General features: G+C 52.9%; 10 protein-coding genes across 10 annotated transcripts; 5 read left to right on the top strand and 5 right to left on the bottom strand.

Annotated features, from left to right (window-relative positions):
• Positions 1–16: 16 nt before the first annotated feature.
• Positions 17–2,356, bottom strand: M421DRAFT_418976 (uncharacterized protein). Its single transcript, XM_033591960.1, has one exon. The coding sequence runs from the start codon at positions 2,044–2,046 to the stop codon at positions 292–294; it is 1,755 nt and encodes a 584-aa protein (XP_033450178.1). The 5' UTR covers positions 2,047–2,356; the 3' UTR covers positions 17–291.
• A 310-nt stretch (positions 2,357–2,666) lies between these two features.
• M421DRAFT_59724 (uncharacterized protein) lies at positions 2,667–3,783 on the top strand (the record flags this gene model as incomplete). Its single annotated transcript, XM_033595706.1, has 2 exons — positions 2,667–3,111; positions 3,158–3,783. The coding sequence occupies 2 exons, from the start codon at positions 2,667–2,669 to the stop codon at positions 3,781–3,783; spliced, it is 1,071 nt and encodes a 356-aa protein (XP_033450177.1).
• A 423-nt stretch (positions 3,784–4,206) lies between these two features.
• On the top strand, positions 4,207–5,360 carry M421DRAFT_418975 (uncharacterized protein). Its single transcript, XM_033591959.1, has one exon. The coding sequence runs from the start codon at positions 4,579–4,581 to the stop codon at positions 5,221–5,223; it is 645 nt and encodes a 214-aa protein (XP_033450176.1). The 5' UTR covers positions 4,207–4,578; the 3' UTR covers positions 5,224–5,360.
• Positions 5,361–8,488: 3,128 nt separating this feature from the next.
• Positions 8,489–12,063, bottom strand: M421DRAFT_380884 (uncharacterized protein). The gene is made up of 2 exons (XM_033589854.1): positions 11,940–12,063; positions 8,489–11,869 (listed from the first exon to the last, which is right to left on the bottom strand). Exons 1-2 carry the CDS (start codon positions 11,973–11,975, stop codon positions 8,897–8,899), a joined length of 3,009 nt encoding a protein of 1,002 aa, XP_033450175.1. The 5' UTR covers positions 11,976–12,063; the 3' UTR covers positions 8,489–8,896.
• A 1,294-nt stretch (positions 12,064–13,357) lies between these two features.
• On the top strand, positions 13,358–14,859 carry M421DRAFT_380870 (carbohydrate esterase family 16 protein). The gene is made up of 4 exons (XM_033589853.1): positions 13,358–13,716; positions 13,770–13,853; positions 13,905–14,540; positions 14,608–14,859. Exons 1-4 carry the CDS (start codon positions 13,613–13,615, stop codon positions 14,759–14,761), a joined length of 978 nt encoding a protein of 325 aa, XP_033450174.1. The 5' UTR covers positions 13,358–13,612; the 3' UTR covers positions 14,762–14,859.
• A 472-nt stretch (positions 14,860–15,331) lies between these two features.
• M421DRAFT_91147 (cytochrome P450) lies at positions 15,332–17,610 on the bottom strand (the record flags this gene model as incomplete). Its single annotated transcript, XM_033597918.1, has 5 exons — positions 15,332–15,462; positions 15,516–15,665; positions 15,794–15,814; positions 15,861–17,088; positions 17,143–17,610. 5 exons carry the CDS (start codon positions 17,608–17,610, stop codon positions 15,332–15,334), a joined length of 1,998 nt encoding a protein of 665 aa, XP_033450173.1.
• Positions 17,611–18,130: 520 nt separating this feature from the next.
• Positions 18,131–19,244, bottom strand: M421DRAFT_418971 (manganese and iron superoxide dismutase). Its single transcript, XM_033591958.1, has 2 exons — positions 18,965–19,244; positions 18,131–18,910 (listed from the first exon to the last, which is right to left on the bottom strand). The coding sequence occupies exons 1-2, from the start codon at positions 19,089–19,091 to the stop codon at positions 18,348–18,350; spliced, it is 690 nt and encodes a 229-aa protein (XP_033450172.1). The 5' UTR covers positions 19,092–19,244; the 3' UTR covers positions 18,131–18,347.
• Positions 19,245–19,631: 387 nt separating this feature from the next.
• On the top strand, positions 19,632–21,252 carry M421DRAFT_59186 (aerobactin siderophore biosynthesis protein iucB; the record flags this gene model as incomplete). The annotated part of the gene is made up of 2 exons (XM_033595662.1): positions 19,632–21,088; positions 21,135–21,252. The coding sequence occupies 2 exons, from the start codon at positions 19,632–19,634 to the stop codon at positions 21,250–21,252; spliced, it is 1,575 nt and encodes a 524-aa protein (XP_033450171.1).
• An 809-nt stretch (positions 21,253–22,061) lies between these two features.
• Positions 22,062–23,675, top strand: M421DRAFT_59403 (Adenylosuccinate lyase; the record flags this gene model as incomplete). The annotated part of the gene is made up of 2 exons (XM_033595680.1): positions 22,062–22,484; positions 22,536–23,675. The coding sequence occupies 2 exons, from the start codon at positions 22,062–22,064 to the stop codon at positions 23,673–23,675; spliced, it is 1,563 nt and encodes a 520-aa protein (XP_033450170.1).
• A 1,834-nt stretch (positions 23,676–25,509) lies between these two features.
• On the bottom strand, positions 25,510–26,136 carry M421DRAFT_3699 (uncharacterized protein; the record flags this gene model as incomplete). The annotated part of the gene is made up of 2 exons (XM_033589743.1): positions 25,510–25,700; positions 25,755–26,136. 2 exons carry the CDS (start codon positions 26,134–26,136, stop codon positions 25,510–25,512), a joined length of 573 nt encoding a protein of 190 aa, XP_033450169.1.
• Between the last annotated feature and the right edge of the window lie 60 nt (positions 26,137–26,196).

The following is a 26,196-nucleotide window of genomic DNA, read 5'->3' as shown; positions in this document are numbered from 1 at the left end:
ACTATCACACGACAAGTACCAAGTACATAAAGAGTTGTAATGCTATATAGCACTTGACGCTGGACAGTACTATAATGCGTATTTACAGTTCTTGGCACATGCCAGCTGGCAAGACTCAATCAGAGAGCCAGAAAGCACTCCCTATAACGCCATGCAAACAAAATTCGTATACAATCGTTTTGCTTTTCCTCTTTCCTCTCCTTTTGACGCAAAAAGTACATGCTGAACCAAAGAGGATGTGAACATTGGCAAACACAAGCAAACCGTGAACGTTGATCGTCCATTCAGTTTCTATGTCTCCGCCCAGCGGGCGATGGTGATGCTAGTGGTGTAAACCATAGCAACTAGACCCAGGACCATCATCGCAATATCACCAGCCTTAGCCCACGGGCGCTCAGCCACACCTTTGTAGTGCAGGTAAGCCGGGTAGATATACACCAGTGGCACACAAGCAAAGCTGCCAATCAGAGCGACAAACTTGTCAAGATCGCTCGCGCCAAGAGCAGCGACGACACCAGCGAAGATGACTAGCGCAGTCCTGAAGGCGTTCTTCTTCCACTTGGTGAGGCTATCCTTCTTGCCAGACGCACGGCCGAAGATTTTAAGCTCGATGGTGCGCATAGCGGGGAACAGCTGGACGGGTGTGCCGACCAAAACGGCCATGGAGTATAGGAATTGCACGGCGTTGACAAGTTTGCTGGATTGCGGGAAGTTGGTGATGACCTCAACGGAGACGTTCTCTCCAAAAGTGCCGTAGCAGAGCACACCAACGGAAGTGAAGATGACAGTGATGATTGCCATGACGATCAAGAGCAACTTGCTGAAGTGCTCCGGGTGCTTCATGCTCGATTGGATGGGAAGAATGAGGCCAATACCCTCGAAGGTGAATATCGCAGATCCGATGGTCATGGTCCAGTCGCGGGGGTTGAAGAGCTCGATGCTGGGGTGGAAGCCCCCCATCTTGCTGATCCAGGAGATATCGTACCAGTAGATGTAAGTCAAGCCAATCAGGATGAAGATGTCTGCAAGCAGAGCGGCTGGGCCGAGCTTGGAGATATTACGGATGAACGCCAGGGGGATCAAAAGTACGAGCTGGATGCCGATGAGAGCGTTCGTACCGAGCGGTTTGGAGTTAGGCGTGACTGCGTCAAAAAAAGATGCTAGGTTTTCCGCCGTGAAGATGAGACCTGCGCAGACAAAGCCAAATTGCGAGAGCGTAATCGAGATGAGAATAAGCTGGCGCAGCCTGTTTCCAACGATCAGCTGACCAAGGTCTCCGTAACCACCTCCTCCGTACCGCTTCCTGCACGAGAGGAGCAGCTCGAAACAAATCATGGTTACGGCAGAAACGACGACCAGGGTGATAGCCGAGAAGAGCATACCACCGTTCTTGAATGCTTTAGGTAGAAACATGATACCGGTACCGACGAAGGCCTTCAGGAGAGTGAAGAACGACTTCATGTTGGAAGCGTCACCCTGCTGCCTGAGCCTCCTTGAGCTCTGCCTTCTCCCGAGCAGCGGTCGGCGCTCGCCCTGCTCTTCCTCATCATCGTCCTCGATAGCTGTCTCATCGTCCGACTCTTCGAGATCTTCACCAGCGAAGTTGCCATACAGCTCGAGAAAAGAGATGAAGTTCCTCGTGACTGGCTCTGCGATGTAACTAACGCTCCTGGCCTGCTTCTGCAGGAACTGTCGTCTCAAACCCCCCGGTGCCATCTGTTCCTGAACAGGAAGCTCATCGTGCTCGATGTCTGAGACGATCGATGGCGCATACTCGTGCGTATTAGAAAAGGTTGCAGCTCGCTTGTGTAACTGCTGCCGCCTGCTCTTGGCGGCAATCTTGTAAAGATCGCGGTGGATATCGCCACCCTGTAGCCTCAACGATGATTCTGGGGCGTCCCGAACGGAGTTCGAAGAGCTGTTGGCATCATCCGCTCCTGGAGTCGCGGGATCTAAGGTGTACTCGTACCCGGGATCCAGATGTTGCTGGAGGACCTTGGCGCCTTTGGGATCCTCGCCTGCAGTCGTCTGTGGCGTGTCGGTCATGGCTGCGGCTTCTGCAAAAAGAAGCAGGATCTGTGAATGAGTGAAGATGATTGAGAATCTTGCGAGATGCACGTCGAGGCCCGGCGGTGTGTTGTTGAACAACGGGCCAATGACAGGGGCCAGTGAAAAGTTCAGGTGCGGGAGGCACGGACTCCTGACATCACCGCCGTTCGTTTCACCGCGGAACAGAACACCAGTAGTCTAGGCCTAGATTCAGAAAGCGAACGCGAAAGTGCGCGCTATCTAACAGTAGAAATGCGCCACTACAAACAGGTTTGAAGCAATCGAAGGGTGCAGTGCTCAAGATCTCAAGTGTTCGAAAATTGGTGTTTGTCGGAACTCACGATACTTGGCGCAGGAGCACGTGTGTGGGGAAAGAGCCGCCGAGGCGTAATTGGCACAGCTACAACGGAACCTCACAGGACACGTCCCGAGGAAAAGTCTCAACGCACGATCACCCATCACCGCCACGCGCCATCGCTGGCCGCCTTGTCAGCCCAAACTGTAGTGCATGGCACCATAGGCAGCGCGGGTATTTCAAAATACTGGACGACAAGCAGTTCTTGCAATTGCCCAGCTACAATTCTTGCGAGACACGAGTCTACACCACACATCACACCATGGACAAGAGCACTCCACTGCACGGCAGCGAGAGTAATGTCCGACCATACAGCATCTTCATCGCCTACATGATCACCTGCTTGTCCTTAGCCGTGTCCATCATTATCAAGCTGTTCGAGAAGACGGAGAAACTGCATGCTTCGGCACCTTCACGGCTGCCGCAAAGAAAGCATGTCTTGCTCTTTTCGGCTCTGGCTGCATGCAGTCTTCTCAGCACCTGGAGCTACATGTTACGATATTTCCAGTGGTCATATGACAATTGGCTCACAGTCCAATCACAGCACGAGATCGATCTCTCCGTCAAGCATTGGGGCTTATGGCTGAAAGAGACATCTCTGTTTAGGGAAGCCTGGGAGAGCGTAATCATAGGCCACAACAGGTACTGGTGGTCGCATCAAATCTTCTATTTTGCATGCGCGCTCGGTCTCCATTCGGAGCGAAAAGGTATGTCACACGACGTGCCAGGCTTCACACATACTGACTGAAAGAGGTGCTCGGCAAGGCATCTCGTACACATGGGCATTCATTCTCCTCGGGCAGATCGTTGCGATCAGCTTCGCTACAAACCTCTACTTCCTGACGTTGCTCCTCACGCCGCAACAGCAGCAGCTTTCAACTCCAGGTCCAGAGAAATCCGTGTCAAGGAAACTCAAATCGGCTCCCGTCTCAGGATACCGAAAGTGGTTCGGCCCGTGGCTCATCGATGGCCTATCTGTGTGGGTCAATGGCGCTGCCGCGAACGCCTTGTCCTGGGATAAATACCAGAACGGGGCACCGGGCTTCATGCAAATCCTCCTGCTTCCGCACGTAGCCTTGATGTTACTTCCAACTCTGCGCGCTATTTTGCCAGAAAAGTTTTTCCTCATCGGAGACACGACGACTGTGAATAAGATCTACAGATTTCTGTGGTTTCTAAATACTCAGTTTTTTGGCCAGCTTGTCTATACTACGTTCAAAGCCTATCGAGACGGCAACCTTGGTGGCATCCGTGACGCATTGCTGGAACATCCCGCGGTCAGCAGTGTCGGGTTCGATGTAATCTTCTGTTGGATTAGCTGGATCTGTTGGTGGCGGACACAAGACCACACAACGTGGTTCCTGATGCCTGACTTGTGAGGAATTTTGTGCCGAAGGCATCATCGACGAGAACTGCTATCATTGCTTTAGTTTGGGCTTAGGGAGGAAGCAAAGGCTGCTCTTGGCACTGACATTCGCGGTCTAGGTACTTCGTACTTCGCATATTCAGTGCAACTCGCCTTCGCCACCTTGCCGCAGTGCTGCGCCACGCGGTGTACAAGAAACTCTTTCTCGTATCGTACCATAACCTGAGTTGCCGCTCGCCGGATGCCCAGTCTGAGGATGCATGGAACCAATTCCATTCATCGGTCACGCTTCCGCGATATCAGCACTGCAGGATTGTAAAGATAGCAACGTATCATGATCACTAAGAGAGTCTTTGTGTGCAGGTGAAGAGGTCATCAACCCGTATAAGATGCATGCTCTTCCGTGGTTCCTCTAAAGCCCGTTCGTGCGATGTGACGGATGCCCAGCTTGCCTGGCATTGCTTGTCTGCTTACCCCACGAATCATGCCGTCATCTTTCTTGCCACCGCACCAAGCTCAGCTATCTTGAGCTCTTTTTGGAACCTTGACACCTCCACCTGTCTGTTTTAGGCAATTGATGGGAGAACTGCAGGACTTATACGGGTGACTTATACGAGGGATGGTTTGTCGTTTGGGAAGGTTGGAGCCAATGCAACGTCATCGCGCTGCGATCAGCGGGGCTTGTAACACCTGACCACCCCGAAGATCCGAGTGCATCAACTACAAAAGACGCTGTGAAGCTGCAAATACCAGAATCCTGATATAGTTCTTCAGAATCATACTCATCACCAAAACGATATTACTCATCATGAAGCTCACCACTTCCACAACCACTATGCTTCTCGCAGCATCAGCCAACGCGCAATGTACAACCAGTCCGCCATTCTACAACGAAACATCTAAGCCCTTCAGCCTTGTCCTGACATCCGACAATTCGACGATCAACGGATCCACCCTCTCAGCATGTCACACCGGCGCAGCGCTTGAATCGCTGTGTCTCTCAAGAGGTGGTGGTGTCTCCAACCCCAACCCAATTGCAGCCGCGACATTCAACTTCAACACCTCAACTGACCCGTTCACACCAAATGCCACACTTGGAACTCCCGGTATTTTGACCTGGACCCTGAAAACCAACTCCATCGATGTGCCCTCCAGTGTGTACTTTAACTACGATCCCTCGACAGACTCCGCCATCCCTATCCTGACTCCCGGCTCTGAGAGGCCGCAATTGCTGGCGTTCGACGACCAAGATAGACTGAATGTGCAAAGCTCCACTGACTGGACTGCAAACCCACCAAATTCGACAGGCACGACAAGAGCTTACTATAGGTGGTATGCATGCCAGACGTATTTCTCAGGATATAGCTATGAGAATTTGGCGTGGGGTCTTGGTTCTGAGAAGCCGCAAAATCCGACGTGTGTGAGCGTTGGGGTGAAGAGGGTCTTCATTTGAGCTTGTAGTTGTCGCTGTTATTGAACGTTCGTGGCGTGAATGGATAATTATTCAGCTATAGAGGTATGCTTAGTCCTAATAACACACTCCGGACATGAGTTACTATGTCTCCTCCAATCCTAAAATCTTGACCCGGGCAGAGTTATGTCAGTAACCTATCAGTTCGTAGTCCATTGCATGCACCAAGTCATCCCAATCTTGAACCCCTGCTCTTTTCAATCGGAACCTGGCAGCTGCTGACTTTAAGTACCAAATTGCGTAGTTATTTTTAATGCGGTAAGAAGTACTCAGAGTCAAGCACCGCTTCAATGAAGTCATCTTCATACTCCATTAACATTTCGTGACCGTCAACGTCTCGGCCGGATACCGCATAACTCTTGATGTCTACGGTGAAGAGTGTGTGAATCTCCTCGATGGTCAAGGGTCGCTCTGCAGCAAGAATCCAGGACTACAATGTCTTTGCGTTGTTATCGGACTCGAACGATGCGAAGAGCCTATGTACAAAGCTCTGTACAATGAGCCTCTTCGATTTAAGATCGTGCAGCACAGAATTGATGCCGTCGCCAGATTTCTGAAAACTAAGGATCTAACGAGCTAGGATAGTCTATAGGAATGTCCTATTAGCGGTCTGGATGCTGCGATCAAGCATGGTCTCCTGGTCATGACCATGCTTACTGTGGAAATTACGTTTATGAACGAGCGCCCTCAGGGCAACGGTATTGATGTTATCTCTAACTTCGTCACAAATGACTTCGTGAAACATATCAATAGCTTGTGTAGGCATCTTGGCTGTCGAGGAAAGCGTAATCGTCACTTGTAAGAACGTTCACTGCGTCGGAGTGCCTGACAGAGAGCCGACCTCATGCATCCAATCGATCTATCATAGCTCCCTCGTTCACACATCACACATTCATACAAATCTTGCAAGCTCCCTATGTTGAGTTGTCACGCACGCATCGAAGTCGGTGATCAAAATCTCATCCTTCCCACGTATGCATGAAATTAACAGTGTAGGATTATACACTGCAGTAGATGGATGACCTGCGACACGTCTAGCACGTGGGCCTGGGTGAGAAACGAAAAAGGTGAATTGGAGGTGGTGAAGCAGAACGGTGGCCCAGAGTCATCCGTCTGCATGCGCGACCCCGATCGGCTGTCACTTTAATGGACAACTTCGACACATTCATTCAGCGACAGCAGCTCCATCAAGAGATACAAGAGTTCCATACATGTGATGCAGCAAGTCATGATGCTTGAGAGATGTTGTAAGTTTCAGTCTCTGCTTCTGTGGAAAGACATTGAGCGCGGTAACTTCCTCTTTTTTAGATTCAAATAGACACCCGGGTATCGAACAACTTTTTGAATCCAAGATCATGTACAGAAGAACCTAATGTCCATTTTCCTAGTCTCAAGAGTAGACGTGACTTTTTCCTTACAGGTTATTTGAGCGTGCACAAGATTTGCTGAAACATATGCGTCACTAACGAAGACCTGATCCGCCCTCATCTGATCATCTATGCGACTTCGGGTTTAAGCAGCCATGACTTGCAGTATTGAGAATCTTCAGATTGTTAATGCTTCCGCAGACAGTCATGATCATCGCTGCATCGTCAATATCACCCTAAGGTAGTTACTAATCAACCACAATCGTCTTTTGTGCAAATGATGAGAAACATAGTTCAGGTCTATCGTCTTCTTAAAAGTTCCTCATAAGATTTGACACGTGTCCTTTGCTTGTTCTAGCTTCGAAGTTTTGAGACTTCGGTATTGAGAGAAGCAACAGGTGGTGATAAAAGTTGGCTTCATACTTAATTGCGCAGTATCAGGCCTTATAATGTAGACCTGAGCCCTGCCGTCGGACAAGGAGGGTATGGACATCTCGTGGTACTCGACTGCACAGAAACATTGCAGCATGCTCTTTCGTCTTGAATAGTTTCTTAGTCCTCTATTTCTGGCTTCCTTTGGAAGCAGACAAAATGGCGGTATCGTTGATCTTCCAGTCCAGTATTGAGGTGGGTACTGCGTCGAGAAGATATATGTCGAGCTAGACACTGGAGCTTCATGCAAAAGTTTGTGCAACATTATTTAAGGCCGCGTGGGAAGTCCGGCTGCAAGGTCTTGCGCAAGCAGTGCGCGCCAGCGCAGTCATGTATCGCTCCAAATCGTTTTTTGGTTGCCAAGAGCAAGACCCAGCAATATGCTAGCAATGTATAGGATCATTGACATGGCAGTCAGAGTGATCGATCCATGACATGAGCTCGCACGGACGTGAATCAGTGATAGGATTCTCCGTCCAGACTCGGAACGCAGCATAGAGTTAGCCGTGATTCGCTTTGATATGTAGGAGATCAGACTTAGGCACAGCACATTTGCGTTTCAGCAATCCTCTTAGGTCTCCTTCCAGACACCATGCTGTGGTTTAGTCGGAGAAGCTTCGCGTCGTCTTTTGAGAAGTGGAGGCAATCCCTCGTAGACGGAATTAAATCGTGTGTGTTATGCAGCAACGTGGATCATAAAATGGATCTAAACCGATCTTCCGGGTAGAAAGCAGTATAGCATGGCGGCAAGTCCTCCAACTCTCAGAATAAGAAGACGTGCGTTTTCTATGCGCTCGTTTCGATCAAGTCATGAGCAAAAGACAAGGAGAACAAAACGCATATGTAATGGTGCAGGACTTTGCTATTTTTTCACGATATGCGAGTGTCCATGATATTTGCAGATCAGAAAGTCCGCAGCGGAGAGCAGACGCAGGGGTGGGAGCAGACTTCTAAGCTTGCTGGAACAACCCTACGATTCTTCAGGTTGGCAGAGAGCGCCACAGCGGACATGAAATTTCCTCATCTCGTATTTCAAACACTGGGAGAAAATGTACCATAAAGGAGACAACAGGTAAGAGACGCAGATCCCTATACTTCCTCATGCGCGACACGAGATGCCAGCAGATGAACGGACCTGGTGAAACAAATCAGCCAAGCCCCATGGATTCTGCGCCGTCGGATTTCCGAGCTCACGAGAGGCAGGATATTTATATTTAAATTCTTGTTCAGTCGGACTTTCGCCTCTAGGTCACGATCTGAGATTGGGGGAAACAAAGGACAACAGAGCATCCAGCTTCATTTGAGCTTTTGGTAAGTCTCGAGGGAGCAGACATACCGACCCAGGTTTGATTTTAAACCCGTGGCTAGCGAAACCTGACAAATACGTGAATGTGGAGGCGGAGATGTGCAGCACCTCCACCCCAGGTAGGAACTATCAACCATGCTACCTTCCCTACTCTTCCTAGCGATGATGAAGCGAGCGCGAGAAAAGAAGGTTGACGTGATAAATTTTTAGTTTTCTTCGGAGGGATATATAATGCACCGCCTTATGGTTTCAACCTCATAGGCTTTCAGGCAGGAGCAGGCACATAAGTTCTAGTTGCCTTTTCTCTGAAGGGTGGAGTAGAGGGAGAATGCTGGAGGAGACATGAGAGCAATCCGAGACCTTTTTCGATCGCTTGAGGGAGAAACGTTGTGATAGAGCGGCCGAAAGCGAGGCTCGATGAGAAATTGATGGTTCGCATGCCACAAACACAGTCAATCACTTGCGATAGGTCGGCTCGTATCGATGCATGTAATCGATTCGTCTAGTGGCGTATGCGTCCAACATTTGAACCTCCACACAACAAGCCTCCTCAGTGCTGGAACACATCAACAACACCGTCCCACTTCGCCGCCTCTCTGCTCTCCCAATACCCGTCCTTCCCGCTTTTCAGTCTCCACACTTCCTCGTCGCCCAACGCCGCCGCATCCTCAGCTCCCGCCTTCGTGAACCACTTCGGCTTCCACTCCTCACCATGCTCCTCCATGACGCGTCTCCTCGCTCTCTGTCTCTCTTCAAGCCTCGCCTTCAGCGCCTCGGCCTTATCCAGATCGCCCTCCTCCCAAGCTCTCTGATCAGGTCTGAGGCGCGAGTCGGTGACAGGAATATGGCTGTCCTCAATGGGCGTGATCTGATTCAGCGCCGCAGCAAAAGACGTAAACCCGTAGTGTTTCTCTGGCTTCTCGACCAGCGGCCCAGCCTTCCACACAGTCTTGCCGCTCGGCTGGCCGTTGGATGTGAACTGCAGATCCGTCGTCCACTTCCCCACCGCGCCCATGGGCAGCACAGAGCCCGTGCTATCGAAGACCTGCACGCTGACGTCCTCTGAGCGGCCGGCAAACATGCCGCCGGCTTTGAATGTGCAGACTGCCTTCGCGCCGGTGGTTTCGCTGATGATGGTCATGGTGCCGGTCGGCTCGACGTACTTTTCGCCTGCGATGACGTTGCGCAGGTACGAGGTTGCGATGCTCCAGGAGTAGTGTTCGGCGCTGTTGTGTAGGAAGATGCGGACGCGGCCGTCGGTGTTGAGTTCGGCGCTTTTGCCCCAGAATTTCTGCACGGGGGTGGGTGATTGGATCAATGTCCAATCTTTGGCTTCGGCTTGGCAGGCCATGCGGACAGGGCGGTGGACGACCTTCTCCGCGATGAAGCGGTAGCCTTTGTCTTCGCGGACCAATTCGTAAGTCTCACCGAGCATGGGATTGAAGGGCTTGCGAATTGCGCGCTCTTTCACACGATTGCTGCTGAAGGCTGAGATGGCGAACGCGGCCACATAGACGAGGCGTTCGCCAGTCTCAGAGGGAGCTACAGCAGCAGCGTCAAGGAGCTCGCTGTACTCAAGCTGCTCAGCTAGTCGTTGCAGGGCCGATGTAGGCTCGTTGGACGACACAGGCATAGCAATGGTAGACAGATCCTTGCCGACATTCTTCCGCAGGAACGCGATCAGACTGGGCGGTTGCACTTTCGGTGCTTGGATGATATTTCTGCGCTTGACAGGATCCAGAGGGAGCGGAGCAAGTGAGACTGGTTTTGTGGGGAAAAGAGAGGGCGCCTGGTCCATCGAGAAGCGTGCTCGGTCAATTACGCCAGCTGCCTCATGCTCTGACGATGACTCCGACCCATCATTTGAGCTTTCGTCGTCTTGCCTCTGCTCAACCTCCTGGCTGTCCCTCCTGATGGCAAGCAGATTCGACTTTGATCCATCGCCACCCTCTGCGTCGAAGAACTCGTCATTCGAGCCCTGCGAGTCAATGCTGTGGCGGGAGAGCGCTGCAGAGAGAGGCGCGGGTTTTCGCCTTTCTTTGCTCTGGTTGATCAGATGCGAGAATTCTTTCACAACAGAGTCCAGATCTTGCAGCAAAGCCATGCAGTGGTCGTGAATGCTCTCTTCCTGTGATGAAGAGCTGTTGTTCGCACGACTGTTGTGCTTGGGTACTGCAAGAGCGCCATTGATGTTCGCCGGTAGAGGAGGCACGGGAGGTATGGCGCCAGGTGAAGCTGCACCTACTTGTGCAGATACACTTCTCCTGAACATGCTAGAGGGACTTTGGCCCGAGCTGCTGGCTTTGCGCTTCCAGAACGCCTTACGCTCTGGTTCGCCCACAGTAGGAAAATAGTCGCTGGACTCCTCTGAGGGCGCAGGGGATAAGCTCTCGATCAGCTTGCTCGTCGATGCTCCTGATGAGATAGCCGAGGAAGTGCCATACTTGGGGTCTGTATCCTGGGCCAGTCTTCGGACGGCATCTCTGGAGCCAGCAACTCTGCCCACCAGTGCCTCGACTCTAGCCCATTCGTTATCTTCTACCGCGCTGTGTGTGGATGCGGAGGGCTGGAAAGGACTGTCCTTGATCTGCAGGGTGGGCGAGGCCGTAGCGACAGCTGATTGTGAAGCCCTATCGAGGGCGTCCCTCCACTTGACAAAGTCTGCCGCATTATTCGCTTTCAAATGCCAGATCTCGGCGCCAGAATCCACTGAGATCTCCTTTGTCTCCCCATTCGCACCAATGGCGGCGAGCGAAAGTGGAATGGCTCCGCGCAGGGCTGACGAGTGGTTGTTGCGGTAGTACGAGAGGGTCGAGGTGGTGAAGTCGAGCGAGAAGAAGCGCCTGGCATGTCCCTGGTTCTTCTTCCTCCTCTTCTTCAGCAGTACGCCTGTCATGAACGAGGAGCTGGATATGGTGGCTTGCCTCGGCTTCTCGTGCATAGAGCGCGGTCGCTCGGCGAGCTGTTGAGGCAGTGACTCGGAGGACTCGACGGGGCCCATGGAGGGGCTCGACCTCGCGAGGCTGGTGGAGCTAGCTCCTGCCTTTGCCTGGGCGTAGTGCATGTGGTGGCCTGACTTGGGCGGCGCATTCGTAGGGTACGTCATGAGAACGAAGGTTGCCGTCTTCGATACCGTCTTCGAAAAGGTGTTGTCGAAGACCAGGCCATACATGCCGCCCTCACCATGCGGCACGTCGTAAGTCCCCATAGACACCATGTCGGCCTCGCATTTCCCCTGCCAATGCACCTGCTTCAGCCCAATGGCCGACAGCTTCTCCAGCACAAATGTCCTGTCATTGCGCGATGTCGACGCGCCGCGCGCGCGTGTGTGGCCTACCGGCGCCTCTAGTCCGGGCGTAGACGGGCCGTTATCGAGCGTCGAGCCCAAGGGCAGATTCGGGGCGGCGCCGGTTGCATTGCCGGGGTGCTTGAAGATGCCAAAGTTGAGCGACTTCTTGTGTGGCTGGATGCTCCACGAGATGGTGTGGCCCGCAGAGACGTTGACCCAGCGGACAAGATACGACTAGCAGCTAGGTCAGCCTCGAACAGCAGTAACGCAGGACAGCTAGCTGGCTGAGCAATTGGAGACCTACCTTGCTGTGCACCTCGATGTTCTCCATGCCCGCCATGCTGTATGTTTACTGTGCGTAGTTCGTCTGCACCTTCGCGCTCAAGGCACCCTGCTTCTGCGCTATTCAGATATTCGCGCTGACGCTCGGTACCTGGAATGCCGCGGCACCGTATCGATACCAACAATGAACGCCTCAGGCGGAATCCAGGGCTACGACGTGAGGAATATTGCTCTTCAGCGGGCGAGTATGACAGGAGCGAGTGGTCCCAGATAATATACGGGCGCGGGCTCTCGGGTGCCGGCAGTGGGCTTCACAATAGCAGGCTGCTGGAAACCTGGATTGTCCGAGGTGGAAGGCGGTACGGCCGATGGACGAAGAACGGCGAAACTGTCTTGAACGCTGTCACAACTCACTGAACATGCTTTTCCAAGGGTCTGGGGTGCATTCAGGTTCTTGTGCTCGAGCGGGAGCCTGCAGACAGGTGTTCGATGTCCCTCACTGCTAAGCCCGACAGGCTTGGACATATCTTACCGCATGCATATACGCTGCGTATACGAAGGCTGGGACCATAACAACAGACCCTTGTAATTTCAGCCTTACGCCTCACGTACGTCAGCCACCTCCATTACTGCGCCCGATCTAGCTCTAGAGCACGCAAAACTTCACCGTCTTCAACGCCCAAGTTGCTGGCACTCGTGGCAGTCTTCCAGTCGTGCGTGCTGCCGAGGACGCGGCACTGCGGGTGCGGCTCTTCGTACCTTCCAACCCCTCGAGGGCCCACAACAGTGACAACATGCCCCAAGCAATTCCTTGCATGCCAGAGGTGATGACGTTCGAACATTCCAGACGATCGTGAAGCTCTCCAACCTCGATTTTGCGACTCCGAGTCTTCCGTTATCTTGCTAGGTAATCAACTTTGAGATTGGCTAGGAAATCTTCAGCGGCCGAGTGGGGACAGCATCACCCATGACGGTTTGCTGCACGTGATGTTCGGTAATGCTGGAAGCAAAACAAGTTCGCATGTCTGATGTCACGTGCACGCCATGTCTCTCGTGCGAGTGCAGAGCCGAAGACCAACGAAGTCCGAAGTCCAGAGTCCAGACGATGTCCCAGAAGACTGAGGCAGCAGCTTAGAGGCCCTGCTCACTTCTCCCGCCGCCGCAACATGACCCACTCTGATTGACTGCCACCGCCAGCAGCCTCAACAGGGGTCAACAATATCAAGATCATCGTGATCTTCCCTTGGTCCGACGTGCACTTCGCTTCTGGACCTAATTCAAGTAGACAACGAGATCATCTCCAAAGGTCGTGAACATCCCGACGATGCCGCCAAACGACGTGCTCATGCCACTTCAAACCATACCCCTTCAGAAGCGGAGGAGCAACGGGCTGCCGAACCGGTCTAGTTCAACGCTCTACTCCGGACTGCGCAATGCCGTACGAGAGCATTTTCCTCATGTCCAATATCTCCGCAGATGTTCTTTAGCCGTTTCCACGTGGTAGTTCAATTTGTGGGGTAATTTACAGTGATCACCCTTAATCAATCTACCTGGTTCGCGCCGGCATCGCCCCGGCTCTCCGTAATCCTGGATGATGGTCAGGTACTGTCATTAGCCTTAGCAGTATATAGGAATGTTCTCCCCTTCCAAGAATTCAACGAAGCTTGTCTGCAACTTGCAACGATTCCCAACATCATGGTTAAGTCAACGTCAATCGTGCTTTCGCTGGCGGCTTCTGCCGTTGCGGCTCCAACATGCACATGGTCGTCATGGAAGAATGTCAAAAACATGTTCATCTTGTAATTGGCCGCCGAACTCGCAATCGAACATACTGGTAGACTAACAGCTTCAGCGGCGACAGCTACACACAGACCGGCTTCGACGTGAACGGCACCCAGCCCAACGCCGCCAACCCCTTCGGCAACCCACCATTCCCGTAAGCACGTCGACTCTAGCGTCTCGTGAATATACTGATGTTGTTGATTAGGGGCTATACATCCGCTAATGGCCCAAACTGGATTGACTTTCTTGCTACCACATACAACGCCTCCTTCATAAAGGCGTACAACCTTGCCTACGGCGGCGCGACCGTCGATGCCGCCCTCGTGACCCCTTACGCGCCCACCGTACTATCCTTGAAAGACCAAGTGCAACTCGAATACCTCCCGCGTTACGGTGCCCATCCCAAAGACGCACCCTGGACCAGCAAGGATTCCCTGTTCGCCTTTTTCATCGGCATTAATGACGTCGGCAACAGCTGGTGGCTCAACAACGCCACGCTTTACGATGCAATCTTCAGCGAATACTCCGGATTGCTGGAGCAGGTATACAAGACAGGCGCACGCAACTTCCTCTTCCTCTCTGTGCCGCCTGTCAACCTTGCGCCCCTCACGCTGAGCAAGGACGACGGTGGATATTCGGTCGAGGCCGAGGGCAAGGTCATTCTGGACTGGAACACGCGCCTGACGGCTCTGACCACGGCGTTTAAGAAGAACCACACTGATTCCAATCTTTTTGTGCACGATACGCACAAGGTCTTCGACGACGTTATTAAGAACCCCAAGGCTTACCCGCCGACGAGCGGCTACAAGAACGTCACTGGGTACTGCGACGCGTATGCAAAGTAAGTACATAATGGCATCTGCGGAACGGTGCATGTGGAATTCAGGATTTGGGCTAATATGACGCAGCGGTACGCCGACGTGGTATACTAAGGACCCCAGCTGCGAGTATGCGGTCAACGAGTACTTGTGGCTCAACTCGCTGCATCCAACTTTCCCGATGCACAACGCCACGGCTGCCAGCATTGCAAAGTTCCTGGATACGCAGAAATGCTCGAAGTAAACGGAAGGCGAAAGGTTGAGTCTCAGGTACTCAACGGGCGAACGATGGAGAACGACCATGAGTCTCCGTTTGTAGCGTCACGTACCGTTGATACAGCTATAGAGATCTAGAGGTATATACCAAGTCACATACCAAGATACACTCCTTACAGTATTCGTCTTCCCACGAAACCAAAAACACCGAGCAGCCGTGTTCATGTGTGCCTTCCGCCACCGTGCCCAGAACACGCGCAGCCGTAGCCCACAGCCCCCTCCTCTTCCCAAAGCAACATCAAGTCAAGAGTATGGAAATAATAAACACCCCTGCCCATCGCAATGCCTAAACCAGTTTTATTAGAGCTGCTGTGTGCGTCTCCAGTCCAACTCGTGTTCTAAAAGCATCACTGAAGACCAGCTATGTGTCTCTCGCCTCCTCTCAACAAATCTAGCGATGCTTCTAATGTGTGATGAACCCCTGCTTCTGAATATTCGAAGTGCGCTTTTGCCGGTATCATGGCTGCGCTCTTCTAGTTCGACGACGTCAGTAATTCACCGAAGTGAGTGGTTGATTTCTTGCCCTCTAGGTCCGTTTTCACAAACCGCATGAGCCTTGACTTCTCCTTGAAAACACGAAGCCAACGAGCACATTTCTGCTCTGATGCTTCGGGCGTTGGCCCCATGCCGTCGAAATGTTGAAGAATGTAGGAGGATAGAAGTATAGGCCTGTGGGAATGTATGAGTTTGTTTGAACCATTGTTTAATATTATGAGACATACCTGCGAAGTCCGCACCGACAAATTCGCACAAGGGAGGACAGACGGCAGGATTGACAAATTTTGCGGCAGCCGCAGCTGCACAGAATGTAATTCGCGATATCGTAGACGACCTTCCAGTATTTAGTCGCCCAATGATGACTATTTGGGGTGCTGGAGACAATGGAGGATCCGAACATAAGGATAACTGGACCCCTTAGACGGCTTGGGTCGATTCAAGAGGGCTGGAGATATTTGAGCATGAGCAGGCCCCCATGTCATAGTCTTCTGACTCTACAAACCTTCGTTTACCACGCGTGTATCTGCGCAGAACTCATCATAGCAATCCTTTATCTATACACATCTAACCTGATCCCTTGACCTGAACCTTGATCTCCATCCCATCCACCGGCTTTGCAGTCACCTGATGCGTGCTAAACATGATTCCCTTCGTCTTCGCCCTACCCTTTTTATCAACCTGCACCTTGCCCTTCTCATCCAGATCTAGCTCACCCAGTCCTTGCTTAACAAAGTCAAAGTGCCGCGCCGCACAAGCAATGATGATTTTGGTCTCGAGGTTTGCGAGTTCAGACCCAGTGCATCGACGTGGCCCGCGCTCGTACGGTCTGAAAGCGCTTTCAGGGATCTTCTTTCCCTCTTCACCGATCCAGCGCTCGGGTTTGAAGTCGTTTCTTGTGTCACCGAAGGTCTTGGGATGGCGTTGGATGGTGTATGCGCGTGGTGTCACGCAAATGCCGTCGATACACAGCGTATCGCCATCGGGCAGGGTGAGTGTAGTGTTCGATGCAGCAGGTGCTACGCGCGCGGTCGTGCCCGGTGGATGCAAGCGTAGTGTTTCCTTGATCAAGGCGTCTGTGTAGTGTAGTTTGTTGAGAAGAATTCCAGCATCCGCTCCTCGCAGTGCATTGGCAACAGTAGAGTGGTGGGTGTCAGAACCAAAGACAGAATCGAGTTCTTCACTCAAGGTCTGTGCGGCAGACGGATGTATGTGCAACTCGTAGAAAGCCCACTGCAGGAGAATCGAGGTTGTGTCGTGCCCAGCGAAGAGAAAGCCGCGTAGTGTATCGCTCGTCTGCTGGAGGACCTGAGGTGTCAACTTATCGATACCGTGAAGACTGAGGGTTGCTACGCTTTTGTTCTTGGTCTTGGTATCAGTGCTACCGGAAAGCAAGGATTTGTGCTGCCTCTTGATCTCAGCCTTGAGAATGCTGTCAAGTCTCTTGTCCTTCGACCGAATCTCACGCTCGTTTGCAGAGAAGTAGTCGCGCCATCCTACACCGCCGAATGGGCGTTTGTTGAAGGCCTGCGAGAGTGCCCGGTAAGTCAAGAGAACCTCGGATTGCTTTCCGTCGATCTGCGCGTTGAGATCCATGTCAAACGTTACAATGCCAATGATGTCAAAGACAAGATTCGTAGTGTACGACTCAAGACGGAAGGTCTCGCCAGCTGCAGCTTCTTGTTCCATGAGTTCAACGAACGTCTCAGTCTTGTCAACAATGACGTTGACCAAGCCAAGCAGATGATTTGGTTGAAAGCCAGGTCGAATTCGCTTGTATAGAGCATTCCACTCGTCTCCCTACACACAGCCATCAACTTGTACACTTCTAAAGTTACCGAACAGTGAGCTTACATCTGTTGTGACCAGAGATCTCGCGCCAACCAGGGGGGCCAACTGCTGGATAGCCGGGTGCTTGGGCATGCTGGTCCTGAACGACTTGTTTGGCTTGGTAACCTGTTCCGCAACTTCATTGTCCAAGACGAACAAGATCGGGAACTTCTCGATCGGACGCCAGTCCACGAGCAGGACCGGAGGGAAACCTAGCTTCTCGGCTTGCTCGTATAGCATCTCGTCAAACTGGCGTCGAGGGTCGCCCTCCCCAGCAGCTTTCTCGATCCATGGCCAATGACCTCGTACAGGGTCCGCTGGCTCAGGCTGAGGGAAGTGTGAGTACTGCTTCAGCTCCAGCGGTTTGGCTTGGGATCTTCGAAGGTAGTAGGCTAAGGCGAGGGGGATCGCAGCGAAAACCAGTAGTTCCCATCTGAGCAGCGTACCCAGCGTTTCCAGATTTTGCGACGAAAGAAAGTCCAACAGCGCCATCTTTAGTGTGAGGTGAGCGTTGTGTCAGCTCGAGACTGTTGCTAGATACTTGCAGTACTTCCCCTCTTGAAGTGTATGACAAGCATTGAGGATAAGCCGCCAATGTTGAGAAGGGTTACATCGTGTCATCAGTGCTTTTGGCCTATTGCGTATGCCGTGACGACGGAGAAGAGGTCTCGGAGAGGTGTCGGACATGATCAATGTGGGAGGTGATCATCGGATTAGATCCCATCAGATTAGATTAGACCAGGATGATTCGCTGATGTTTCGTGCTCCCTGCACGTCAAGCAAAACTCTGCAGCTTGGCATCGCGGGCTGTAAGCCGTGCTTAGCTAGCATTGGCAGGATGTCGATGCTTCGCAAATGATTGTGGCATGATGTGGAGCTGCAGAGAGCGAACGTTGATGGAGATGCTCTGGCGCCGGGTCGCGCCACAATCCCAGACCCTGCAACGCCGAGTTACCTCCGCCTTCATAAGCACCCTCAGAACTGACTAAGTTTCACACGTTCACACGTGGAAGACTGGTCATCGAATATCGCGTAGAAGTTGTAATATTTGTGACAGTATAAGGCGTCGGCATACAGTGGCCATGACGGATAGGCTTTTGAACACACGCTATTCAGACAGATCGATGTTCGACGCGGAGGCCAATTGTCAAAGGGTGCAAGGCTACACGGCATTGTTCGCTTGAAATTGCTATTCAATTGCGTCATCTATCCTACAGTCGTCTAGTCATTTACTGGAATCTCTTCTCAGCCGCCTTCCAGTTGATGACGTTCCAAATAGCCTTAAAGTACTCCGCCTTGCGGTTCTGGTAGTCAAGGTAGTAGGCGTGCTCCCACGCATCAACACCAAGGATTGGCTTGAACTGTCCTACAACGGGGTCCTGGTTCGCGTATGTCTTGATTTGAATGGCACCAGTCTGTGTGTCCTGAACCAACCACGCCCATCCGGATCCCTGAATGCCAGCCAATGCGGTGTTGAACTTCTCCTTGAATTGGTCGAGACCACCGTAGGAGTCGTTGATGGCCGCAGCAAGAGCGCCGGATGGAGGCTCACCACCACCCTGCGAGGTAGGTGCCAGGTTCTCCCAGAAAAGAGAGTGGTTGACGTGACCTCCACCGTGGAAGTTGATCATGGGCTGCAGAGCAATCTGAGCCTTGATATCGTTCTTGGCCTTGGCCTCGGCGATCTGCTCGCTGAAGTTGTTGTATGAAGTCACGTAGGTGTTGTGGTGGTTCTTGTGGTGGAGCTCCATGATCTTGCCGGAGATGTTGGGTTCGAGGGCGCCGTAGTCGTCTATGTGTGATGGTCAGCTGCAGTAATCGGACTAGAGCTGCCTGCCAAACATACAGGCAAGGTCGGGCAGAGTAGCCTTTCCACGCACAAAGGTGGTTGCGACGCCGGCGCGAGCAGAGCTCTTAGTGGCAGCGCGGAGCACAGAGCGTGCTACAGTGGTACGGAGAATGGTCGAGTTCATGGTGGCTGGAATTGATGTGTGGATGATCAATTGGGTGTGGTGAGGACTGTTGGGTGAGAGGTTTGACTGTCGGGGTCGACTATTCAGTTAATCACGGCTCTTTCGTCATCCCGAACGTCAGAGCTCTTCGGCAGGAGCAATCCGCCAGCCAATGACAGGGCGAGCAAGTCAGCTTCCCCAAAACAACCATGGCGATGATGCTGTACGATGTATTAATCAAATGGGTGCTTCAACGGAAGACATGAAGAGACGCGTCTGACAGCCTCCAGCCTAGCTTGGAGTGTCAGGAGAGCTATCGTGATGGACGAGACTGGGCGCCCCGCGAGTTCACCCGCCGCGGCCGTTCTCGGACGCTCTCTATCTGGGCAGCAGATTCTGACAGCTCGCGTGGTGAGATATGTTGACGTGTTCGTATCCGAGTACCTGCAGATCGAATACTCACGCGATGGGCTGGTGGCTGCGGTGTTGAAGTCGTCTTTGTTCTGATTGCTGTCGCCATCTCTTCTTCAACTACGAGCGCAAGCTACCCCACCAACGTCAATGGCTCCAGCGAACGTTGTTCACCTGCCCAATGGCCAGAACCTGGCTGTGTCGCCAGTATTTGGCGGACTTTTCTTCAAGGCCAATGACATGCTCAATTCCCACTCGCCATTTCCTCCTGGCTGGACTGTCGTACTGAACTCAGAGGATGATATCGACCCCGCAGAGGCAGAGCAAGATGAGAAAACCGAGCAGACCGGACTCCCTCGACACGTACACCGGTACAAGCGACCCACGCTGACCGGCGACCACCTCTACATCTCCTCCGTGTCAAACCCTAGCAGCAATGAGTTCAGGGCTGCAGCGTCGCCGACGCGCCATATCGCCATGATGCTCTGGGCGACCCTGTACTGGTACTTCCACCAGCGAGAACCAACACTGCAAGTCACGAACGCATTGTCAAAGAATACGGCAGACTCCGGTAAGCCAAAGGGCGAGTGGAGGATCAGCATCAATCGCGAGGGCATCTTCAAGGGCAAGGTCGTTTTGCCCAAGCTCGAGCGCATGGGACTGATCGCCAGTGAGGACTCAACAGTGGGCTGCGCTCAAGAGGAGTGTGCGCATGAAGGCTGGACGCAAATGTTCGTCAGTCGCAGGAGCTTCTGGCAGCTTGATCCGCGCATTTACCTGTTCACTCTCTCGCCCATGGCTAACTCGCCGTTCCCATCGGGCTCGCCATACCCCTCACGGCCCTCGTCGCCGGTGGGTAAAGGCGAAGACAAGAAGGAACATCAGCTCGATCAGACGTCACCAGGCCTGTGGTCACCCACCGCACCTGGACCGTTTCACTCCAGCTCGCACCTGCCGACCTATTATCCGCCGCCGCCGACCCAGTATGTCATCTCGAACCACGTTCGACACCCTATACGCCCGAAGCCTCCACGACAAGGCGAGGTTCTATACACGCGCTACATCCCCAGCGTCGGGCAATACCTCTCCTTCCGCGTTGCGTCCATCTCGTCGAAGCCGCTGCGACATCGCGGCCCCATCTCCTCTGCCGAAAACGCTTCGCACCGTCTCAGCGGGCAGTTGCCAGCCGAATCGATCGTGTCAACAATGGAGTCGCTAAAGGTTGATATGTGCGACTCTGAATACCTGCACAAGTGGATGAACGACCCTCGAGTGTCGCACTTTTGGGGCGAGGCAGGGCCACGGGAACACCAGGCGGAGTTCCTGCGGAACGGCCTGAAGTCCAAGAACTCCTTCCCTGTCATAGGCTGCTGGGACGGCAAGCCGTTTGGCTACTTTGAAATCTACTGGGTCAAGGAGGATAATCTGGGCAAATACGTACCTAATGTGGGCGACTACGATCGAGGCTTTCACTGTTTGATCGGCGAGCAAGAGTTCAGAGGCGCGCACAGAGTCAGACTCTGGATCAGCGCACTCGTTCACTACTGCTGGTTGGCGGATAACCGCACAGAAAGAGTGATGCTCGAGCCGCGAGTGGATAACGAGAAGTAAGTCGAGTAACGCACCTTCAAAGTCTCGTACTAACAGCAGAAGACTGGCGAAGTACCTCCAAGAATCTGGTTTCTACAAGGAGCGCGAAGTCAGCCTCCCACACAAGCAGAGCAATTTGTTCAAAATCAACAGGGATGTCTGGAAAGGTCCGTCGCTGTAAGCACGCCCTTGGGGCTCCGCGCTGGAGTCTCGGAGGCGAGATGTGGAGATAGCACGGTTGAACGCGGCCGCGATGTTGGGCGTTCAGGCAGTCTTTGCGGAGGAAAAGCGGGTATCGAGATACTACAAGTTCTGGCCTTCTCGACTATGCCACATAGTCGTAAGCTGCAATTGCTCTCTTTGGCAGTGAATTAGTTGTTGGGTTTACGCGCATTGTCAGAACGCGCCAGGCATCCCACGGAACCTTACCGAAGTTCGGCGTAATTTGGTTAGTCGGTGCACTTCGTGGGATATGGCAGGTTATGCAGCCCGCACAGTTGCGACGAGACGAGTTCTCGAATCGCAAATAATAACGATCATGCGTACGGAAGAATAGCGACCGACCGTTCAGTGGCCGAACTTGAACCACATCGTGTGTTGAGCTTCAAGGTTCAATATACAGTCGTAGTGGCATCACCCCGCCATGGTCACAAGCCAACAAGTAGTCACCGCGGAGAAATTTCTGCGGCCTAATGTTCAGCCTCAATGATCGGCAAGCAGGTGTCAACCGAAATCAGTCGTCGAAACGCTCTTGGGCGCGCCGATTTGTGGCGCAAACAAAAATGTGGGGTCTTGGCCACAAATTTATCGGAGTCCTGTGACGCAAGATGTTGGTTCGGGTAGAAAAGGAACTGGACGACCCAGTCAACCATAATCCCAAGCTCGTGATACCCATTCCCTTTACATCGCCTTGACTTAATTGTAACAAGAGGCAGGCAGTGATTGAAGACCAGACGACTGATTACTGCCACCGCTGAGTGATCACTAACAATGTCTGTCCCCTCGATCCCCTCCACAGAGCCTAAGCTCGCATACGACCAAGACGCAGCCCTGGACCTCCAGCGCCAAATCGACAGCATGAAGCAGCAAATCGGCAACTCGATCTTCGACACCTACCAGACATCTCTGACAGGGCGGTACTGCTCCAAGGAGATGTCGCAACTTTTCAGCCAGCGCAGCCGTCACAGCACGTGGAGAAAGCTCTGGCTGTGGCTCGCTGAGTCAGAGAAGGAGCTTGGAATCGAGAACATCTCGGATGAGGCTCTGCAGCAGATGCGCGACCACCTGATCGTTTCTGACAGCGACTTCGAGGTTGCGAGAGTTGAGGAGAAGAGGAGGAGACACGATGTCATGGCTCACGTACACGCGTTCGGCGAGGTCGCGCCGAAGGCAGCGGGTATCATTCACTACGGCGTAAGAGAATTGGGTCAAATCTCGAAGGAGCCCAGCTAACATATTACTTAGGCAACAAGCTGCTATGTGACTGATAACGCTGAGCTTGTGCTGATGCGTGATGCCATGAGCCTGCTCCTTCCTAAGCTCGCCAAGGTCATTGACAACCTCTCCAAGTTCGCCCTGCAGTGGAAGTCTGAGCCTACTCTGGCCTACACCCACTTGCAGCCCGCTCAACTGATTACCGTCGGTAAGCGAGCGGCCCAGTGGGCGCAGGACCTCCTCATGGATCTTGAGGCCATCGAGCACGTCAAGGAGGGTCTCCAATTCCGCGGTGCTCAGGGCACAACCGGAACCCAGGCATCTTTCCTCGAGATCTTCAACAACGACTCGCAGAAGTGCGACCAGCTGAACGAGAAGCTCTGCGAGAAGGCCGGCTTCAAGAGCTGCTACTCTGTCTCAACACAGACCTACACTCGCAAGGTCGACCAGCTGATCGCCAACGCCATCGCCGGACTCGGTTCCTCCGCCCAGAAGATTACCGGTGATATCCGTCACCTGGCTGCATGGAAGGAGCTCGAGGAGCCCTTCGAGAAGGACCAAATTGGCTCCTCCGCCATGGCCTACAAGCGCAACCCCATGCGCTCCGAGCGCGTCTATGCCTTGTCCCGCGAGCTGATGTCCAAGCCCGCATCCTTCGCCAACACCCTTGCGGACCAGTGGATGGAGCGCACGCTCGATGACAGCGCCATCCGCCGCATCGACATTCCCGAAATGTTCCTGTTGGCCGACGCCATCCTTCTCTCCCTCGACAACGTCACATCCGGACTTGTCGTATACCCCAAGCGCGTCAACGCGCGCGTCCAGGAAGAGCTGCCCTTCATGATCACCGAGAGCATCATCATGAAGCTCGTCGCCAAGGGTGAGTCAAGGCAGGAGGCGCACGAGCAGATTCGTGTTCTGTCGCACCAGGCGGGTTACAACGTCAAGAACGAGGGTGGCCAGAATGATCTTGTCGAAAGGATCCGTCAGACGGAGTTCTTCAAGCCGATCTGGGGTGATTTGGATAACATGCTGGATGCGAGTTTGTACACTGGTCGTAGCTCTGAGATCGTGGATAAGTTCTGTGGACAGGGCGGTGTGCTGGAGAAGGCGCTGCAGTCATACAGGGAGTACGTTGATAAGGCTGGTGTTGCGGAGCTCAGCGTATAGCTGCCTTGGGCGAGCAAAATGATTGAATGATCGCATGTGTCTATGGTACCTGTTGACGTCTATAGTATGGGATTCCAGATAGATACAAAAGCAACGGCTGTTCTCATTAACTGCATCCGATGCACCACTGATCAGCCTCTCGCGCTAAGTATGTTGCTATATCTACTGCATGAGAGTCTCACGAACCCTGGTGGCCGTTAGGCCATCCTCGGACCCTTCGAACTGCGTCTGCTATCAGTCCCTCAGTATACTTTCCGGATGTTACTAGTCCCTGGCATACCCCAATAATTTTTCGGCTGCTTTGACTGTTGCCTGCGACTGTAAGAGACCCTGGATTTCCTTAGACCCTTCACCAGACCCTTCACCAGACCTCCCACGCCATGTCTTCAGTGACTGGTTCAGCAAATTTGGTTCAACGACTTCGACTGCAGTTCAATCTCATGAGTTTTTCCAACCAAACATATACGAAGAGTGGGCTGCGCCATGGAGTTTTCTACAACTCGTATCCAGGAAAAAAGATATCCAAAGCATATTGGCTTCCACAATCAGCTTCAACTTCCAATCGCACATTATGGAACCTGTCAGAAAGAGCAGTCGAGTCCGCATTCCCACTGGGTCAAAGATCGAGAAGTCAAAACCTCTGCCCACACAGCTTTATTTTGAAGAGCAAGAAAAATGGCAAAGTCCCCTTCCACCATGCCTACAGGTGGCCGTGCATGGTCAACTCCCCAAAAACAATAAGACCCAGCCGCACCAGACTAGACGAGGAGCCTATTCTTCGGGCGGAAAATGCGGAGAAAGGTGGGCCAGCACAGCCCTCCAAAGCACCGCGACGGCATCCAGGCCGTCAGCACCCGTGCAAGCTGGAAGACAGGACAGTGCAGAGACACTCCCAGGGAACGACAGCGACGTCACCCTCTCAGCGGACCATACGCCGACTACCTCCAGAACAGCGTCAGAGGAGCCCCCCGACAGCGCGCTGGCCCCAGAAGAAAAGGACGCAGTGCTATCGTTGTGCATGCTGCACTACGCAGCTGTCCACCCCATAACGTTGGGTGAGCTGTATACTCCCTTTGTCGAGCGCCGTCAGGGACGGCTGGATGCATTCGGACTTCATGGCTACCGGGCGAAGGAGCGGAGGGTGTGGGTTGATAGCCAGGGTAAGGTTCATACACTGGAGTGGGAGGCGTGGGTGGAGGAGAGTCAGCTCAGGGAGAGTTCGAGGAACGAGGTTGTGTATAGAGAGGGTCTTGAGAGGAGAAGGAAGAGGATGAAGACTATGGGGGCGATGTTGAAGGCGTTTAAGGCTGGGTAGTAGGAGAGGACTGGAGGTATTCAGTGAATGGAAGGAGCGATGGGGGGTGTGGAGACTTCGACAGTGACGCTGCAAATTGGCGGGCTTGGTGTACAAGTTATGTTGAGTTGTTTTTCTGATACACGTAAATAGCTGGCATGTTGTGGCTGCTCTGAATTGGGAGCGAGGAGGTGCTGACCCTCATTTTTACTTTCAATTTCTAGATTCAATAACAACTCAGGGTTAGTTTAAGAATGACTTCAGAATTCAGTCAGCGCTCATACAGTGAGATGGTTTGGCCACATCATGACTACCTCAAGCGTCTCATAGTCACGATGTGACCGAACCGAATTAATAGCACTGGAGACCTTCGTATCTCCAGCCTGAGGTATTCAGTGATTGAAAACAACAATCGTACGCTGGTACAGGCCGCCGATCAGACAATGCAATGCCATTGATTATCTCGAATTATTCATTCCTCCATATCAGATGTACACAGCTCTAAAGACTGGTCTGGGAGTCTTCAGATCAGTATCGTCATCAAGCCCCACAGCCAACGGAACGCCTGTTCACGCAGGGCAGACTGGGCAGCAGCCGGAACGCAGCAGCCACCCACGCCGAATTCGTCGGCACAGCATACTTCAAGCTGCCCAAAGCTTCCACAGCAACTGCTTCTCGCTCACTGGGACTCTGCATCTCGACTTCTCCACGAGAAGTCTCTATCTCGATCCCTGACGGCGGGTTAGTGACACTCTCTTTCGAAGCTGTGGAGGCATTCAACGTACTCTTCACTCTCTGATGAGATGGTCCCCTCATATTGAAGAGTGCGTGCGCAGCATCATACACCCCGAGGTCCTGACTACTCCTGAAGGTCTCTGGACCATTTTGCCCTGAGCGAGGCTCGGGCGAAAGTGTAGCTTCACTGTCGTGAAGTGACATGGTGCGCTCACTGCTCCTTGGTGATGAGCTTGGTGGTGTTTTAGTTTGGACTGGCCGCTCCGCTTCGGCGATGTACTCGATACTGAGCTTGCTGGGGCCGTGCGGGTTGGATATCTTGTTAACTTTGGGCTTGGTGACCTCCGGTTTGGTGACCTTCGATGTTCTTGCGGGTGGTTGATTTGGGCTACAGGCTTTCCAGCCACGGGTGCTTCGCTGTTGTGGTTTCATGGTGGATGATAGAACGTGGAGGGAGTCGATGTTGTTTTCCTGTATGTGTGCTTGGCTGAA

Source organism: Didymella exigua (genome assembly GCF_010094145.1).
Source record: "Didymella exigua CBS 183.55 unplaced genomic scaffold M421scaffold_9, whole genome shotgun sequence".
In the NCBI taxonomy this organism is placed as follows: Eukaryota; Fungi; Ascomycota; class Dothideomycetes; order Pleosporales; family Didymellaceae; genus Didymella; species Didymella exigua.
The sequence above is the reverse complement of the archived record's forward strand: the minus strand, read 5'-3'. Positions and strand labels throughout refer to the sequence as shown.

Excerpts from the sequence above, each read along its gene's own strand:
- M421DRAFT_418971 (XM_033591958.1), bottom strand. The coding sequence starts at position 19,091 with ATGAACTCGACCATTCTCCGTACCACTGTAGCACGCTCTGTGCTCCGC. Across the intron at positions 18,911-18,964 it reads TACTCTGCCCGACCTTGCCT|ACGACTACGGCGCCCTCGAA; the intron begins GTATGTTTGGCA and ends CATCACACATAG.
- M421DRAFT_418976 (XM_033591960.1), bottom strand. The coding sequence starts at position 2,046 with ATGACCGACACGCCACAGACGACTGCAGGCGAGGATCCCAAAGGCGCC.
- M421DRAFT_380884 (XM_033589854.1), bottom strand. The coding sequence starts at position 11,975 with ATGGCGGGCATGGAGAACATCGAGGTGCACAGCAAG. Across the intron at positions 11,870-11,939 it reads ACATCGAGGTGCACAGCAAG|TCGTATCTTGTCCGCTGGGT; the intron begins GTAGGTCTCCAA and ends CCTAGCTGCTAG.
- M421DRAFT_380870 (XM_033589853.1), top strand. The coding sequence starts at position 13,613 with ATGGTTAAGTCAACGTCAATCGTGCTTTCGCTGGCGGCTTCTGCCGTT. Across the intron at positions 13,717-13,769 it reads GTCAAAAACATGTTCATCTT|CGGCGACAGCTACACACAGA; the intron begins GTAATTGGCCGC and ends TAACAGCTTCAG. Across the intron at positions 14,541-14,607 it reads TACTGCGACGCGTATGCAAA|CGGTACGCCGACGTGGTATA; the intron begins GTAAGTACATAA and ends AATATGACGCAG.
- M421DRAFT_418975 (XM_033591959.1), top strand. The coding sequence starts at position 4,579 with ATGAAGCTCACCACTTCCACAACCACTATGCTTCTCGCAGCATCAGCC.